At 38.2% G+C, this 19,647-nt stretch overlaps 2 protein-coding genes across 3 annotated transcripts in view; one reads left to right on the forward strand and one right to left on the reverse strand.

Annotated features, from left to right (window-relative positions):
• Nucleotides 1-17,277, reverse strand: part of LOC144955885 (methionine--tRNA ligase, mitochondrial-like) — an 84,606-nt gene extending 67,329 nt beyond the window's left edge. Inside the window, exons 1-3 of one of the 2 annotated variants that reach the window (XR_013641839.1) lie at nucleotides 17,221-17,275; nucleotides 16,692-16,783; nucleotides 1,407-1,587 (exon numbers count right to left, since the gene is read on the reverse strand). Coding sequence is in view for 1 of the 2 variants with exons in the window: in XM_078886141.1 (XP_078742267.1) it covers nucleotides 1,407-1,578 (172 nt within the window). In the remaining variant the exon portion in view is untranslated. Of the gene's footprint in view, nucleotides 1-1,406; nucleotides 1,588-16,691 lie in introns of both variants that reach the window. The other variant, XM_078886141.1, reaches the window with a different exon arrangement.
• A 795-nt stretch (nucleotides 17,278-18,072) lies between these two features.
• On the forward strand, nucleotides 18,073-18,795 carry LOC144980686 (uncharacterized). Its single transcript, XM_078928365.1, has one exon. The coding sequence runs from the start codon at nucleotides 18,073-18,075 to the stop codon at nucleotides 18,793-18,795; it is 723 nt and encodes a 240-aa protein (XP_078784491.1).
• Nucleotides 18,796-19,647: the final 852 nt, after the last annotated feature.

The following is a 19,647-nucleotide window of genomic DNA, read 5'->3' on the forward strand; positions in this document are numbered from 1 at the left end:
CATAGCAGATGTCACGCTGACACAATGCATATGGTCAGGGAAGGGACAGCCAGTGTTGTATAGGACACATAGCAGATGTCACGCTGACACAACGCATATGGTCAGGGAAGGGACAGCCAGTGTTGTAAAGGACACATAGCAGATGTCAGGCTGACACAACGCATATGGTTAGGGAAGGGACAGCCAGTGTTGTATAGGACACATAGCAGATGTCACACTGACACAATGCATATGATTAGGGAAGGGACAGCCAGTGTTGTATAGGACACATAGCAGATGTCACAATGACACAATGCATATGGTTAGGGAAGGGACAGCCAGTGTTGTATAGGACACAAAGCAGATGTCAAGCTGACACAATGCATACGGTTAGGGAAGGGACAGCCAGTGTTGTATAGGACACATAGCAGATGTCAAGCTGACACAATGCATATGGTTAGGGAAGGGACAGCCAGTGTTGTATAGGACACATAGCAGATGTCACGCTGACACAATGCATATTATTAGGGAAGGGACAGCCAGTGTTGTATAGGACACATAGCAGATGTCACGCTGACACAATGCATATGGTTAGGGAAGGGACAGCCAGTGTTGTATAGGACACATAGCAGATGTCACGCTGACACAATGCATATGGTTAGGGAAGGGACAGCCAGTGTTGTATAGGACACATAGCAGATGTCACACTGACACAATGCATACAGTTAGGGAAGGGACAGCCAGTGTTGTATAGGACACATAGCCGATGTCACGCTGACAAATGCATATGGTTAGGGAAGGGACAGCCAGTGTTGTATAGGACACATAGCAGATGTCACGCTGACACAATGCATATGGTTAGGGAAGGGACAGCCAGTGTTGTATAGGACACATAGCAGATGTCACGCTGACACAATGCATATGGTTAGGGAAGGGACAGCCAGTGTTGTATAGGACACATAGCAGATGTCACAATGACACAATGCATATGGTTAGGGAAGGGACAGCCAGTGTTGTATAGGACACATAGCAGATGTCACGCTGACACAATGCATATGGTTAGGGAAGGGACAGCCAGTGTTGTATAGGACAAGGAGAGTGCTCAAGGCAAGAATACAAAGATAAAGAAGGAGTGGGAGGAGGAAGAGAAGAGAAGGGGGATGAAAAGGAGGAGGAAGAGGAGGATGAGAAGAAGAAGAAGAAGAAGAAGAAGAAGAAGAAGAAGAAGAAGAAGAAGAAGAAGAAGAAGAAGAAGAAGAAGAAGAAGAAGAAGAAGAAGAAGAAGAAGAAGAAGAAGAAGAAGAAGAAGACTTTGTATCTGGTGACAGCTATTTTGACCAACAGAAAGAAATACCAAGCCTCATTGATATGACTCGAGGGTGTAAAAGTCGATGACAAGACCAACCATGCATCTATCCGTAGCTCACCTGCATTCACATAAAAAATTGGTGTTGTGATCAAATGAAATCTTTTCTCATCCTGGTCAGATTTCACTGAAAATGACCTTGACCGACTTCTCCAGGCTAAGGTCAATTGGATGGATCCACAGTGATGAACAGGAAAACACTTGAAATGCTTGAAGCATCTAAATCCAGTCATCGTTATGACCTGTGGAAACAATTAACATACAAGGGCCGGCTGATATACAACAACTGTTTTGTTATAACTTGTTTTGTTTTTAATTAATAGCACATACAAACATAATACATGAAAAGAAAGCTTGGAATCTCAGCGACGACGTATCGTACCATTTATTTTTCTCCATAATCGCCATCACCAGCAACACAGAGCTGCCAACACTCAACTAGTTGGCGTATGTCATCAGCGAAGAATCCTGGTGATTTTGCTTGGCACTATCGACAAACATCTGCACTACCCCCAAAAGGACTGCTGTCACTGTAACGCTTTCTTTCAAACATTTCTTGAGCTCGAGGAACAAGAAATAATCAGATGGGATAAGATCCGAACCATACGCTGGGTGCTGTAAGGTCAAATGTTTGGAATCAATGCGTCTTGGGATTGACGATTAGTGTGTGGTCGCACATTGTCATGTTGCAATATCGAATCTCTATCACCTTGTCATAGCCCCCCCCCCCCCCCCCCCCCCCCAGTCTATTTTTGAGGAATCGTAGAGTTGAAACACATTGTCTACAACTCACTATTTGCCCTAGTTCAAGAAATTCCATGTGAACTATGCCTTCCATATCTCAGAAAATGGTAAACAAGACTTTTCTCGAAGAGACATCGACTTTGAATTTTTTGGACTTGAAGAAGATTTATGCCTGCACTCCAATGACTGCACTTTGGTTTCCGGGTCGTAGTGTTAGACCCAGATCCTTTACCAGTCACAATTTTCTGCAGAAAAGTCTCTCCTTACTTGTCACATCGTTTCAAATGCTTTTTCTCCTCACTTTCATGTTGCCTATACTACTGTTAAATGAATCTGATGTTGCCTATACTACTGTTAAACGAATCTGAGGTTGCCTCTATACTACTGTTAAATGAATCTGATGTTGCCTATACTACTGTTAAATGAATCTGATGTTGCCTCTATACTACTGTTAAATGAATCTGAGGTTGCCTCTATACTACTGTTAAATGAATCTGAGGTTGCCTCTATACTACTGTTAAATGAATCTGAGGTGGCCTCTATACTACTGTTAATGAATCTGATGTTGCCTATACTACTGTTAAATGAATCTGAGGTTGCCTATATACTACTGTTAAATGAATCTGATGTTGCCTCTATACTACTGTTAAATGAATCTGATGTTGCCTATACTACTGTTAAATGAATCTGATGTTGCCTCTATACTACTGTTAAATGAATCTGATGTTGCCTCTATACTACTGTTAAATGAATCTGATGTTGCCTATACTACTGTTAAATGAAACTGATGTTGCCTCTATACTACTGTTAAATGAATCTGAGGTTGCCTCTATACTACTGTTAAATGAATCTGATGTTGCCTATACTACTGTTAAATGAATCTGATGTTGCCTCTATACTACTGTTAAATGAATCTGATGTTGCCTATACTACTGTTAAATAAATCTGATGTTGCCTATACTACTGTTAAATGAATCTGAGGTTGCCTCTATACTACTGTTAAATGAATCTGAGGTTGCCTCTATACTACTGTTAAATGAATCTGATGTTGCCTATACTACTGTTAAATGAATCTGAGGTTGCCTCTATACTACTGTTAAATAAATCTGATGTTGCCTCTATACTACTGTTAAACGAATCTGATGTTGCCTCTATACTACTGTTAAATGAATCTGATGTTGCCTATACTACTGTTAAATGAATCTGAGGTTGCCTCTATACTACTGTTAAATAAATCTGATGTTGCCTCTATACTACTGTTAAATGAATCTGAGGTTGCCTATACTACTGTTAAATGAATCTGAGATTGCCAATACTACTGTTAAATGAATCTGATGTTGCCTCTATACTACTGTTAAATGAATCTGAGGTTGCCTCTATACTACTGATAAACGAATCTGAGGTTGCCTCTATACTACTGTTAAATGAATCTGATGTTGCCTATACTACTGTTAAATGAATCTGATGTTGCCTCTATACTACTGTTATATGAATCTGAGGTTGCCTATATACTACTGTTAAATGAATCTGATGTTGCATCTATACTACTGTTAAATGAATCTGAGGTTGCCTCTATACTACTGTTAAATGAATCTGAGGTTGCCTCTATACTACTGTTAAATGAATCTGATGTTGCCTCTATACTACTGTTAAATGAATCTGATGTTGCCTCTATACTACTGTTAAATGAATCTGATGTTGCCTATACTACTGTTAAATGAATCTGAGGTTGCCTCTATACTACTGTTAAATGAATCTGATGTTGCCTCTATACTACTGTTAAATGAATCTGAGGTTGCCTCTATACTACTGTTAAATGAATCTGAGGTTGCCTCTATACTACTGTTAAATGAATCTGAGGTTGCCTATACTACTGTTAAATGAATCTGATGTTGCCTCTATACTACTGTTAAATGAATCTGAGGATGCCTATACTAATGTTAAATGAATCTGATGTTGCCTCTATACTACTGTTAAATGAATCTGATGTTGCCTATACTACTGTTAAATGAATCTGAGGTTGCCTCTATACTACTGTTAAATGAATCTGATGTTGCCTATACTACTGTTAAATGAATCTGAGGTTGCCTATATACTACTGTTAAATGAATCTGATGTTGCCTCTATACTACTGTTAAATGAATCTGATGTTGCCTATACTACTGTAAAATGAATCTGATGTTGCCTCTATACTACTGTTAAATGAATCTGATGTTGCCTCTATACTACTGTTAAATGAATCTGAGGTTGCCTCTATACTACTGTTAAATGAATCTGATGTTGCCTCTATACTACTGTTAAATGAATCTGATGTTGCCTCTATATTACTGTTAAATGAATCTGATGTTGCCTCTATACTACTGTTAAATTAATCTGATGTTGTCACTATACTACTGTTAAATGAATCTGATGTTCCCTCTATACTACTGTTAAATGAATCTGATGTTGCCTCTATACTACTGTTAAATGAATCTGATGTTGCCTCTATACTACTGTTAAATGAATCTGATGTTGCCTCTATACTACTGTTAAATGAATCTGATGTTGCCTATACTACTGTTAAATGAATCTGATGTTGCCTCTATACTACTGTTAAATGAATCTGAGGTTGCCTCTATACTACTGTTAAATGAATCTAATGTTGCCTCTATACTACTGTTAAATGAATCTGATGTTGCCTCTATACTACTGTTAAATGAATCTGAGGTTGCCTCTATACTACTGTTAAATGAATCTGATGTTGCCTCTATACTACTGTTAAATGAATCTGATGTTGCCTCTATTATACTGTTAAATGAATCTGAGGTTGCCTCTATCATCATCATCATTGCCTTTTTCACCCTGGGTCAGGGTATAGGCCACAGACAAACAGTTTCCATCCTTCTCTATCCTGAGCCAACTTTTTTATCTCATTCCAGGTCTTACCACTTCTCTGTATATCAGCTTCTTTAATTCTTCTCCATGTTCCTCGTGGTCTTCCCCTTGATCTTCTGCCCTGAGGGTTCCAGTCCAATACTTTCTTTGTTATAGTTGAGTCATTCTTTCTAAGCGTGTGTCCAATCCACCTCCATCGTCTTCTTCCTATTTCCTCTCCCACTGGTTTCTGCTGTGTTCTTTTCCATACTTCTTCATTTTTTATTCTATCCATCCATTTTATTCTGAGTAGCTTACGCATGCACCTGTTTACGAAAATCTGGACCCTCCTTATACATGCCTGTGATGCGTTCCAAGTTTCACATCCATACAGTAGGACAGACTTCACGTTTGAGTTGAAAAGTCTTAGCTTTAGTCGAAGGGAAATATCTTTAGTTCTCCAAACTCTGTTCAAAGATGTGAATGCAGCCTGTGCCTTTCCTATTCGTGCTTTCACCTCTGCTTCCGTGCCTCCATCCTTGTCAATTATACTTCCGAGATAGCAGAAAGTGTCTATATCTTCGAGTTCCTGATCTTTTACTTTGATCTGCTCCCCTTGACGCGTACCTATCCTCAAGACCTTTGACTTTGCAGGGTGAATTCTTAGACCAATTGATTCCGAGAGGCTGTTTATAAATGTGGTTTTTGCTTGCATCTGGTCCTGGGTGTGGGACAAAAGAGCCAGATCATCTGCAAAATCAAGATCATCCAACTGTGTCCAGGGGGTCCACTGTATCCCATTTCTTCTCCCTTTGGAGGTTTCCTTCATTAGCCAATCAATGGCAAGAATGAACAGGAATGGAGAGAGCAAGCATCCCTGCTTGACACCAGTCTTAATTTCAAAGCTGTCAGTAAGCTGGTCTTCATGTACAACCCTGCAACTTGATCCTTCATACATTTCCTTAATGAGGTTTACTATCTTTTCAGGGAGTCCATAATGTGCCAGAATTTTCCACAATGTTTCTCTGTCAATACTGTCGAAAGCCTTCTCGTAATCCAGGAAGTTGACAATAAGAGGAGAGTTCCATTCTATAGACTGTTCCACTATGACTCGCAGAGAGGCAATCTGGTCGGTGGTTGAACGGTTTTTCCGAAAACCTGCCTGTTCGTCCCGCAGTTTAGCATCTGTTGCATTCTTAATTCTCTCTAAAATAATTCGGTTGAAAACCTTTCCTGGATAGAAAGAAGAGTGATGCCTCGATAATTATTACAATTACTGAGGTCCCCTTTCTTTGGAAGCTTGATAAGATGTCCTTCCTTCCAATCCTTTGGGAATATCCCGTCATTCCAGATTCTCTCAAATAGTGAGTGCAGGGCCTCAGCATTTCTTTCCGCATCAACTTTTAGAGCCTCCGGTGGAATCTGGTCTGGTCCAGCAGCTTTCCCCCTTTTCATCTTATTAATGGCACCCACAATCTCTGCCATCGCTGGTGGATCACAGCTAATTGGTAGCTCAATCCTTGCAGGCAAAATTTCTGGCTGGTTGTCTGGTGGTGGTCTGTTCAGAAGGCAGTTGAAATGTTCCCTCCATCGTTCAGATTGAGCCTCTTTTCCAAAAATAGTTTTCCCATCTTTGTCTTTGACTGGTATCTCTGGTTTCCCATATTTTCCAGCAAGTGTCTTGGTAGTTTGATAAAGGATCCTCATGTTTCCTCCAGTCGCTGCTGCTTCTGCTTTCTCTGCAAGTCTGATCATGAATGCTTCCTTGTCTTTCTTCACAGATCTTTTGACTTCCTTAGCTATGGCTCGATACTGCTCTTGTGCATCCAGTCTTGAAGCACTTGTTCGGCTTGCATTCACTTGTTCCTTCCTTGTTCTCCTCTTTTCAATAAGGTCCAAGGTGGTTGGACTTATCCATTCTTTATGTTCCGATTTCTTTACCCCCAATACCTCGTGGCAAGTTGTTATGTAGACTTCCTTGATCTTTGCCCAATGTGACTCTACATCTATGTCCTCCTCGAGCTGAGTAAGAGGTTGGAATCTATTACTCAATTGTAGGTTGAATTCCTCATTCTTTTCCCCATCAAGTCCATTCACCTTTTTTTTTGAATCAACTGTATGTCTCAGTAGAAAATAGGAACATTTTTTTAAAAGGTGAGGTTGCCTCTATACTACTGTTAAATGAATCTGAGGTTGCCTATACTACTGTTAAATGAATCTGATGTTGCCTCTATACTAATGTTAAATGAATCTGATGTTGCCTCTATACTACTGTTAAATGAATCTGAGGTTGCCTCTATACTACTGTTAAATGAATCTGAGGTTGCCTCTATACTACTGCTAAATGAATCTGAGGTTGCCTCTATACTACTGTTAAATGAATCTGATGTTGCCTATACTACTGTTAAATGAATCTGATGTTGCCTCTATACTACTGTTAAATGAATCTGATGTTGCCTCTATACTACTGTTAAATGAATCTGATGTTGCCTCTATACTACTGTTAAATGAATCTGATGTTGCCTATACTACTGTTAAATGAATCTGATGTTGCCTCTATACTACTGTTAAATGAATCTGATGTTGCCTATACTACTGTTAAATGAATCTGATGTTGCCTCTATACTACTGTTAAATGAATCTGATGTTGCCTCTATACTACTGTTATATGAATCTGATGTTGTCTCTATACTACTGTTAAATGAATCTGAGGTTGCCTATACTACTGTTAAATGAATCTGATGTTGCCTCTATACTACTGTTAAATGAATCTGATGTTGCCTCTATACTACTGTTAAATGAATCTGAGGTTGCCTCTATACTACTGTTAAATGAATCTGATGTTGCCTATACTACTGTTAAATGAATCTGATGTTGCCTCTATACTACTGTTAAATGAATCTGAGGTTGCCTATACTACTGTTAAATGAATCTGATGTTGCCTCTATACTACTGTTAAATGAATCTGATGTTGCCTCTATAGTACTGTTAAATGAATCTGAGGTTGCCTATACTACTGTTAAATGAATCTGATGTTGCCTCTATACTACTGTTAAATGAATCTGAGGTTGCCTCTATACTACTGTTAAACGAATCTGAGGTTGCCTCTATACTACTGTTAAATGAATCTGATGTTGCCTCTATACTACTGTTAAATGAATCTGATGTTGCCTCTATACTACTGTTAAATGAATCTGAGGTTGCCTCTATACTACTGTTAAATGAATCTGATGTTGCCTATAACTACTGTTAAATGAATCTGATGTTGCCTCTATACTACTGTTAAATGAATCTGAGGTTGCCTCTATACTACTGTTAAATAAATCTGATGTTGCCTCTATACTACTGTTAAACGAATCTGATGTTGCCTCTATACTACTGTTAAATGAATCTGATGTTGCCTATACTACTGTTAAATGAATCTGAGGTTGCCTCTATACTACTGTTAAATGAATCTGATGTTGCCTCTATACTACTGTTAAATGAATCTGAGGTTGCCTATACTACTGTTAAATGAATCTGATGTTGCCTATACTACTGTTAAATGAATCTGATGTTGCCTCTATACTACTGTTAAATGAATCTGATGTTGCCTTACTACTGTTAAATGAATCTGAGGTTGCCTATACTACTGTTAAATGAATTGATGTTGCCTCTATACTACTGTTAAATGAATCTGAGGTTGCCTCTATACTACTGTTAAATGAATCTGAGGTTGCCTATACTACTGTTAAATGAATCTGAGGTTGCCTATACTACTGTTCAATGAATCTGATGTTGCCTCTATACTACTGTTAAATGAATCTGAGGTTGCCTATACTACTGTTAAATGAATCTGAGGTTGCCTATACTACTGTTAAATGAATCTGATGTTGCCTCTATACTACTGTTAAATGAATCGGAGGTTGCCTCTATACTACTGTTAAACGAATCTGAGGTTGCCTCTATACTACTGTTAAATGAATCTGATGTTGCCTATACTACTGTTAAATAGAACTTCTGATGTTGCTCTAATACTACTGTTATATGAATCTGATGTTGTCTCTATACTACTGTTAAATGAATCTGAGGTTGCCTATACTACTGTTAAATGAATCTGATGTTGCCTCTATACTACTGTTAAATGAATCTGAGGTTGCCTATACTACTGTTAAATGAATCTGATGTTGCCTCTATACTACTGTTAAATGAATCTGATGTTGCCTATACTACTGTTAAATGAATCTGACGTTGCCTATATACTACTGTTAAATGAATCTGAGGTTGCCTCTATACTACTGTTAAATGAATCTGATGTTGCCTCTATATTACTGTTAAATGAATCTGATGTTGCCTCTATACTACTGTTAAATGAATCTGATGTTGCCTATACTACTGTTAAATGAATCTGATGTTGCCTCTATACTACTGTTAAATGAATCTGATGTTGCCTATACTACTGTTAAATGAATCTGACGTTGCCTATATACTACTGTTAAATGAATCTGAGGTTGCCTCTATACTACTGTTAAATGAATCTGATGTTGCCTCTATACTACTGTTAAATGAATCTGATGTTTGCCTCTATACTACTGTTAAATGAATCTGATGTTGCCTCTATACTACTGTTAAATGAATCTGATGTTGCCTCTATACTACTGTTAAATGAATCTGAGGTTGCCTATGCTACTGTTAAATGAATCTGAGGTTGCCTCTATACTACTGTTAAATGAATCTGAGGTTGCCTCTATACTACTGTTAAATGAATCTGAGGTTGCCTATGCTACTGTTAAATGAATCTGAGGTTGCCTCTATACTACTGTTAAATGAATCTGAGGTTGCCTCTATACTACTGTTAAATGAATCTGAGGTTGCCTCTATTCTACTGTTAAATGAATCTGATGTTGCCTCTATACTACTGTTAAATGAATTTGATGTTGCCTCTATACTACTGTTAAATGAATCTGATGTTGCCTCTATACTACTGTTAAATGAATCTGATGTTGCCTCTATATTACTGTTAAATGAATCTGATGTTGCCTATACTACTGTTAAATGAATCTGATGTTGCCTCTATACTACTGTTAAATGAATCTGATGTTGCCTCTATACTACTGTTAAATGAATCTGATGTTGCCTCTATATTACTGTTAAATGAATCTGATGTTGCCTATACTACTGTTAAATGAATCTGAGGTTGCCTCTATTCTACTGTTAAATGAATCTGATGTTGCCTCTATACTACTGTTAAATGAATCTGATGTTGCCTCTATACTACTGTTAAATGAATCTGATGTTGCCTCTATACTACTGTTAAATGAATCTGATGTTGCCTCTATATTACTGTTAAATGAATCTGATGTTGCCTATACTACTGTTAAATGAATCTGAGGTTGCCTCTATTCTACTGTTAAATGAATCTGATGTTGCCTCTATACTACTGTTAAATGAATCTGATGTTGCCTATACTACTGTTAAATGAATCTGATGTTGCCTCTGAGATTTGTTGGCTCGACAAGATGAAGGGGGTGTCTCATGCAAAGGTGTTCGTTAAGTATATTCCCCCTCTTTACGTCCAGTAGCAGTATTAAAGCACAAAGAGAGAGAGAGAGAGTAGTTGTCGTGAATGGCATACAGGATGACAATTGATATATTACAAATACGATGACACAATATGAGAGGATAGAACCAATGACTGAATAGTGGATTGAATTGTAAAGTCGAGCCCTAGTCCTAGTCCTAGTCCATAGAGTCAGTCTACTATTGACTATTGAATTGTCTCTATACTATTTCATAACAAATTGTTAGTAGCATCACAAACTGATAATCAATTATAGTAGTATTTAGTATTAAAAGTATGGTATTTAATGTATATATTATTATAGTTAGGGAGCGTTCACATATTACGTCATCAAAAATTTGCCCTTTTTAGACCCCCCCCCCCCCTCCCCCAAGTCATCACTTGTCATCATTGACCTGACCCCCCCCCCCCCCCCCCAACAGATGATGACGTCATCTAATTTAATAAAAACTAAAAGATAACTTTAATTTCACAATATTTATTATTCGTTTTTCAAACCATAAACATTGATTATCAACGTTTGATAAAACACATTCAGACATTTTATTAATTACAGAAACTGTTGATAATTTATGTTTTACGATACAATGGGGACATAAAACTTAAATTTGCAAAGATAAAATCTAACAAACATTATTTAAATTCGGCTACTTGGTGCAGGTGCTATTAAAAAAAATTCAGAAAGTGTAATTTAAAAAAGTATAGGAGGAAAATTATTTTATAGCATATTAGTCTTTTAGTGGAATGAATTTCTGTTTCAATTTCCAAACATAAAATTAACTGATTCGAAAATGTTTCTGCCTTGGACCTCTGGCAATGTACTATAAATAGTATCATCAATTTCATCTTCATCGTCATCACTTTCTCCCATTTGCTGTTCTTCTTGTATGCCGCATTTTCGTGAATGGTCTTTCATTGCTGTGATCGAGGAGTGATACAATGAACATTTAGGGCAAGTTCGCCTTTTGAGAAGTGATACCCTTTTCCCATTTTGTTTCTTGAGAGATGGGCAATACTCATCATAGCAATTTATCTTTAGCTGTTTTGAAAGGAACAAACTTTGAAATAGGCTTAATTTGCCTATGTTTTGATGACATCATCTTGGGTCTGACCCCCCCCCCCCCTCCCCCATGTCAACACATGTCAACATTTGGTAGACCCCCCCTCCCCCCCTAGCTGATGACGTAATATGTGAACGCTCCCTTATAGCTAATAATTGAATGAGAGAGAGAGAGAGAGAGAGAGAGAGAGAGAGAGAGAGAGAGAGAGAGAGAGAGAGAGAGAGAGAGAGAGAGAAAGAATGATGATATCAACTCCTGTGTCTGTAGACAGATTTCCAACATGATTCAGATTCCCATATCTCAATGATCCAGTCTAAATTCATCCTCCTTACGTCTAATTCTAATTCCAGTAGTCACGAGACGAGAGAGACGATGATGATGATGATGATGATGATGATGATGATCGGGTGAGAATATCGAAAAGGGGCAGCGCCTAGGCTAACTCTACCTGTTGGTTAATATAAAAACTAATACTAGAAATAATACAGGCAATACCGAAGTATAATTACTAATACAACATGGGTAAGAATGGCTGACACCTGTCTGGGGATAACGAATTTTCATTATCCCCAGACGCATATTTGAAACTCCGCTCTTTTAAACAATTATCCACATTCCAGAATATGGAGTGTTTCCAAAATGCACATAGAAATAAGTAAAGTTAATAAAATATCTATAAAAACATAAAATTAACCAACATTAAATCAGTTGTTACTACATATACACAATATGCATCGACTTTGAAGTGGGTGTCATAGCCAAATGGTTTAGTCGTCTGCCTTGGAAGTTTTACCTGAATCGACGTTGCGGGTTCGAATCCTGGTTCCGCCACTTTTTGTTTTTTGTTTTTTAAAATTCCGTCTTCTTTTTACAGAATGTTGCAAGGGATAAATGACCCATCCATCCTCCCCCCCCCCACCTCTTTTTTATTTTTAAACTCTCTCTCTCTCTCTCTCTCTCTCTCTCTCTCTCTCTCTCTCTCTTCTCTCTCTCTCTCTCTCTCTCTCTCTCTCTCTTAGTTCCTTTCTAGTTTCTAGCAAATTGTCATATTCCGATCTCAAAAAGTGTCTAAAAAGAATAAATAATTAAAAAGCAAACAAACAGAAATATTCAGAGAGCGACCAAATGGTCAGATAGAGGAGAAAAAAATAAACAATAATTTTTTTTAAAAATAAAAACAAATTTTAAGAAATTCATGCTCAGAAACGGAACAAAAGGCCAAACAAAAAGGAGAAAAGAATAGACTCGCACAAACAAAAAAAAAAAGAGGTGGGGGGGGGGGGGAGGATGGATGGGACATTTATCCCTTGCAACGTTCTGTAAAAAGAAGAAGGAATCTAAAAAAAAAAAAAAGAAAAAAAAAAGTGGAGGAACCAGGATTCGAACCCACAACGTCGATTCTGGTAAAACTTCCAGGGCAGACGACTAAGCCATTCGGCCGTGACATCCACTTCAAAGTCGACGCATATTGTGTAGATCTTGCCGGGTACGGTCAGAGACTGGAACCAACTTGACGCTAAAGTGACCGAAGCCACTACAATTGATGCTTTTGTGGCAAGTTGCTATGCAAATACTTAGACCTTACACAAACCATCACTGACCAACGTTGACGACCCCTGAATGTCCCTGGAAATTGATTTTAGACTAACGATTATAAACAAGGAATACAGAGAGATTAGAAAGCAGTTTCATATTTGCCATAATAATCAACCAAGTAGTATATGTAGTAACAACTGATTTGATGTTGGTTAATTTTATGATTTTATAGATATTTTATTAGGCTGCCTCTATTCTCGTCCCCCCCCCGGCCGATTGGATTACCGAAAAAAACGTCGCCGGCTTTTTGCGATTTGATTGATTTTTTTTTTTTTAATTGTGACAAGAAAGTTAACAAATTACTGCATTACAACCTTTGGATTAAACATACAACAATTGTGGACTACTATTATGAAGACTAGCATCCTAGACTAGGGGGATGAGAATAGTCACTTCAATTTTATTAACTTTCCTTATTTCTATGTGCATTTGGAAACATTCCATATTCTGGAATGTGGATAATTGTTAAAGAGAGCGGAGTGTGTCTGGGAATAAAGAAAATTGGTTATCCCCGGACATAGGTGTCTGGGGATAATGACAGCGGGTGAGACTTGACTAGAGAGGTGGGCCTTTGGCCTACCAACCTCCGCTACACGTCCAACTCGTCTTGAGCATGCATTCACGTAAAATATAAAGATTTTTTTTTAAAAACCTACCTCTGTTTCAAAAACTAGCATCTTTCACCTTTCTAAGAAACATTTTGATTTTTCAGAACTTTAGTTCGTTAAAAAATACCGGCCAATCTGACCCGTTGAGTCGAATGAAAACGAAATTTTGTTGTTTACACGGTTCAAAGGAAATGCCGTAAATAAGCTTTCATGGACTTCCTGTGTTGTTTTTACAGTGTCACGTGACCGTTTTGAGAAATTTGTCGTCTGCTACAAATAATTAGACCGGTAGGGGGTAGATATTTTCGTTGGAGCAGAAAAAAAGTGAGTATTATTTCTTGTACTTGTAGAGAGGCCTAGGGTCCACCAGCAGACCAGTTGATTGAATAAAAGAAAAAAAGGCCGTTTTTATCCGCCGCCACCACCGAGAGAGTGGAGGGGGGGGGGTTGCATGATGAAGACGAAAGGGAGACGTTTGGCTTGGTGACGTAGAGCTTGTCAACGATGCTGGCAGATGTTCTTAACCCCTTAACAGCGAAGCAAATTTTTTGCTTTCAGATAATAGTTTGCTTTTATCTTTATTATTGTTAACGGAGAATACAGCGTTTCCACCAAGAGAGCAGTCAGACTATCGCAACTCAGACTTCAATTGTCTATAATCGTTTTGCCGTTACTTGTCTTTTGATGAAAGAGGATTTGGTGTTAGGTCAAAGATCGAATTTGGCCGCTAAAGGTTGCATTGCTACTGGGTTTGCTTCCCCCCCCCCCCCCCCCCCCCCTTCCTCCTTTTTTTCTTCTTTTTTTTTCAACTTAGTATTGTTGATTGCTATTTCCTTTTTTTATGATTAGCAAGTGCCGTAGGAGTCTCACAGGATGCAGGAGTACTGCAATTAACCCTTTGCCAGTGACATTGATTTTTTTGTTTTCAAATAATAGTCGTCATTTATATTATTTTTTAACGCAGAAAAAAACAAAACGTTTCCACCATAAGAGCAGTAAGAATATTGATAAAAAGCGCTTTGAGCACGTTGGGTGGATATTGCCCTATATAAAAGCTCAAGTTTTTAAATTGTAATTTGTTTTTTGTCTTTTGATGAAAACGGTAAGATTTTATTTTTGGTCCAAGTAAGATTGATATTCGCCTTTAAAAGGTTAAGTTGTTTTGTTTTTTTTCAAATGCGGATACGCTGCTTCTTCCTTTTTGTTTCCTCAACTGGCAAGCTATCGCTGTACTTACCCGCATGGCTTGCACACACAAAAGGATACATCTAGGTCACAAAACCTTACATCCAGGTCACAAAATCAGACAACTAGGTCACACATCAAGACATCTCTGTTTCGCTTGTTCCAAGATAGCAAAACAAACCAGACGTCTTGAGTTCGAAAGAGCTTTCCATAAAATATTTGGTATTTGCAAGACCCCCAGAAACCAATTCCCTATACAGCTCTTGTGCACGGTTACTTATGACCTTGATTTCTTTCGTACCCACCCCCAAAATCCCACTTATTGTGTGTTATAGGCAGAACATAATAAATAGCTGGGCTGCCACGTGCGTGACTAAATTGGCCAAAGAGAGAATCTATACTTTGGCATTAGACACCAATTACCTGATGTCTTGGTTTTTAATCCTAGCCGAGTGAGAGAGAGAAAACAAAACAATCATACATGTATCTGCAAACAGCAGAACGTTTTCATTTTACATTGAGATGGGAAGGGGAAGGGATAACATTATGATAAGAAAGAGAGAGAGAGAGAGAGAGAGAGAGAGAGAGAGAGAGAGAGAGAGAGAGAGAGAGAGATGGGCGGGGGGGTGGGGGGATAGTAAGGGGAATGGGAAAAGATGAAAGAAACAATGGGTTGCCTGATGATGTAGATCAAAGGATTGTTACAGCGGTGTTCACGGAGCGTACTTCGTGAAATTTTAACCTTTTACAGTGACACTGATTTTTTTCTCCAGATTGCTTATGCAGAATAAATCGTTTCCACCAAGAGAGCAGTAGTAAGAGTATATTTCGACTCGGGCTTCAATTAAACTATAAATCGCAAAGCTTGTCTTTTAATGATAACATTAAGACTAAGATCTGGAGTTTGGGGAGTGTAAGATGGAATCTCGCCAATAATGGTTAAAATTGTTTTGATTTTTTTTAAAATAACACACACACACACACACACACACACACACGAGCGCGTGCGGTCATGACAGCGAGGACCATCACTGACAGAATGTTGCAACGGTAAACCGGTTTACGTGTACATAGATCCTGAGGCTAGATGCCCCATTACCGTGTACGTAGGCACTCCCAAAAAAAAAAAAGAAAGAAAGAGACACATACACACACACACACACTCACACACACACACACACACACACACACACGCAGTCTCGCATCCGCTACAAACTACTTTTGCGCACCAATTTTTACTGCACTAATGCACCAAATTGCATACCTATCTATGGACACTTTTTTTCCATATCTTTTTCCCAATAAACTTTTTTAACTGGGGCGGAACCTTGATAACAGAAACGGGACCCACACGATTTCGCGAGGAATGAATCATGAAAAAAATTAGGATATAATTTCAACACAACTTTTGAAATTCATCAAGGATTGTCCAGTACCGAATGTTTTTTGATAGAAAACAAATGCATCTTCAAATCTAAACTGCTTTTGACGGTAAGCGGTAAGTTTCTTATTTATTTTTCTGTCCAAACGAATGATTTGTCCTGGTATAGAAGCTAAGTATTGGTAACACCGGCGCAGCTCTCTAGCTAGAACGTGCCACAACCGTCTATTCTCACCCAGGAAATACTGAATATATCAATAAAAAACAAATGTTTTCAAATTCCATACTTTCTCCCTCGATGCAAATTTACATGTAGATCGGTAACTCAGCCTTGTTACAAAATCAAAAAAACACTTACTTAGAGTTAGAGGTTACGGTGGCAAGTCCACTCGTCGGTCTTGAGAGCGATATTACCGATTAGAGTTGACTCCTATTATCCATTAGTTTGTTCTTCGATTGAAAAATATCAGTAGATATATAAAATAAGTAAACTAAGACTAAGACCATTTTCTGTTTAAATGACCGGCACCTCTTTCCTCATAATATCCCAGATACTAGAGGGGATTATGTTAAAACCGTGCAAATTCAGGTTGAAACACCATCTACTATACAACCGCTCGGGCATTCAATCAAACTGTCTCGGTTTAAGGCCTTAGATTTTCCCTATTACAGCTAAATTAAACAAGAGAAATAACTGAGTAAATACAATATTTTCTTCATATTCATTGTAAGGAAATTAGGCTACAACCGTGCACATTCGGATTGAAAGCATGAAAAATGGCATACAAGTAGCTAAGGCCCATACAAATTACACTTGCTATAGAACCACTCTCGCAATTTATTTAAGTGCGTTTTTATCACTTTTATTTTTCTCTATATAACATTACTTAGTCCATATTGGCCAACCACGTCACTCTCCTTCCCGTTCCCAATAATTTTAGCATTTAGGTCACCCATGACAATTAACACATCCGTTGATTTTACGTGTTTCAACATACTTTGTAATTCTTCGTAGTATATTTCAATGTCCTCATCCGAATAATCACTTGTGGGTGCATACGTCTGGATGATTGACATGTCAAAAGGTCTGGCTCTCAATTTTATCATCATGTTTCTGGAACTTACAGCATATATACCTATAATATATTTGAGAATGTTAGATTTCACCAGCACACCCACACCATGTTGATGTTCACTACCTCCAGAATAGATAAATGTGTGAGTGTCTCTTTTTACAGTACCCTCTTCTGTCCATCTGTGCTCAGACACTCCTAGGATGTCCACCTTCATCTCATCCGTCTCCTTAATCAAGTTGTCCAGTTTACCTAGTGTATATAATGTCCGGACATTCCATGTTCCAATGCGTAGACATTTCCCTGCATATTTCATACATACATTATCGGACTCCAATCCTCCCGCAGGCTTTAGATTGACGTCGTCATCCTCGTTTGTACTACTCCCTGAAGAGATTGTCTCTTCCCTGTTAATATTTACAACAGGTATCACACCCGCAGGGGGCTCAGGGGTACCTGTATAACTTCCATAAACTTTACGTGGCATGATTCATTTCAATACAATGGGATAATACATAGTAGGGCCCCAATCCTTTCTACGATGGCCGACCGCAATCATTTAACGTCTTTGACGCGCTCCACGTGTACCATACACCTTGCTGTAACGCCATCAAGTCCAGTGTCCATGTTGCTGGATCATCTGCACTCTCCGCCATAACAGTCTACATGCACATAAAGGAAAGACGACTCCTTACCCTCCGGCAGAGCCTTTGGGTTCCCTCGTATAGTTTAGCCGGTCAGTCAAAACCGTTGCCCGTTACCAACACCTTTTTCCAGAAACCAAAGAGAAAATTATACACATGGAAAAGCCCAGGGGACTGGTGTAGAAATCAAATAGATTACATTATGATCAGGAAAAGGTTTCGCAACAGTGTAAAATCATGCCAAACATACCCGGGAGCTGATATCAATTTTGACCATAACCCACTTATTGCAAAGCTAACGTTAAAGCTAAAGAAAATTAAAAAACCAAAGTTATTAGAAAAATTGGACATCGATCGTCTAAAATGGTCATCAGAATTGCAGGAGAAATATAATGTCTCTGTTTCGAACAGATATGATGAACTACTTATTGAATCACAAGAACAATTCTCACAAGCAAATGCAATTGAAGAAATTGATATAAAATGGAACATATTCAAAGACAGCATAAAGTTCGGTAATAAGGATATTCCAAAGAAGGAGAAAAGAACAAGAAAGCAATGGATGACACCAGAAATTTTGGATCTCATGTCAGAACGTAAACAAATGAAGAACAAACCAGAGTATGAAGCGCTGAATAAGAAAATCCAACACAAATGTCGCATATCAAAAGAAAACTGGCTTAACCACAAATGCAGGATGATCGAAATATTTGGCCTAGATGGAAAAGCAGCCCACGAGGAATAAGACAAATTTCGGGCAAAAAACGCACCACTGACAACAATAACTGTATTAAAGACAAGAATGGTAAAATATTATTTGAGAAAGAGGATATAAAGGAAAGATGGTGTAAATACATTGGCGAGTTATTTGATGATGACAGGCCCCAAATACCTTTGCCAAACAACACTGAAGGTCCTCCAATACTCCCATGTGAGATAGAAAATGCATTGAAAAATATGAAAGATGGCAAGGCTGAGGGTGAAGATGGCATTGTAACAGAAATGCTAAAAATTTTGAAAGAATTCTCAATTGTGAAACTAACAGATCTCTTTAATAATATTTACAATACAGGCTATATTCCAGACGAACTTGCCAAATCGGTTTACATCACCCTACCGAAAAAACCAAAGGCGACAACTTGCAGTGATTTCCGCACAATAAGTCTGATGCCCCATGTAACTAAATTATTATTGAAGATCATCCTAGAAAGAATCAGGTCTGCCATCGATAATGAAGTTGGCGATGTACAGTTTGGCTTTAGAAAAAATAATGGGACAAGAGAAGCAATTTTCTGTTTAAATAATATCACACAAAAATACCTTGATCATCAAAAAGAAATCTATGCATGCTTTATCGATTACGCAAAAGCATTTGATAGGGTACAGCATGGAGAATTAATGACATGTCTGGAAAGGCAGGCATTGATGGCAAAAATATACGGCTAATCACAAATCTATATTGGCATCAAAAAGCAGCCATCAGGATTCAGGGCGATCTGTCACCTTTCACGCCAATTAAAAGAGGAGTTCGTCAAGGATGTATCCTCTCTCCATATCTATTTAACCTGTACACAGAGTTTATCTTCCGTAAAACCGA

The sequence above is a fragment of the Berghia stephanieae genome, chromosome 10 (assembly GCF_034508935.2).
Source record: "Berghia stephanieae isolate SIO BIC M18660-M18661 chromosome 10, UCSD_Bste_1.3, whole genome shotgun sequence".
NCBI classification, from domain to species: domain Eukaryota; kingdom Metazoa; phylum Mollusca; class Gastropoda; order Nudibranchia; family Aeolidiidae; genus Berghia; species Berghia stephanieae.

Coding starts and splice junctions, on each gene's coding strand:
- LOC144980686 (XM_078928365.1), top strand. CDS start 18,073: ATGCACATAAAGGAAAGACGACTCCTTACCCTCCGGCAGAGCCTTTGG.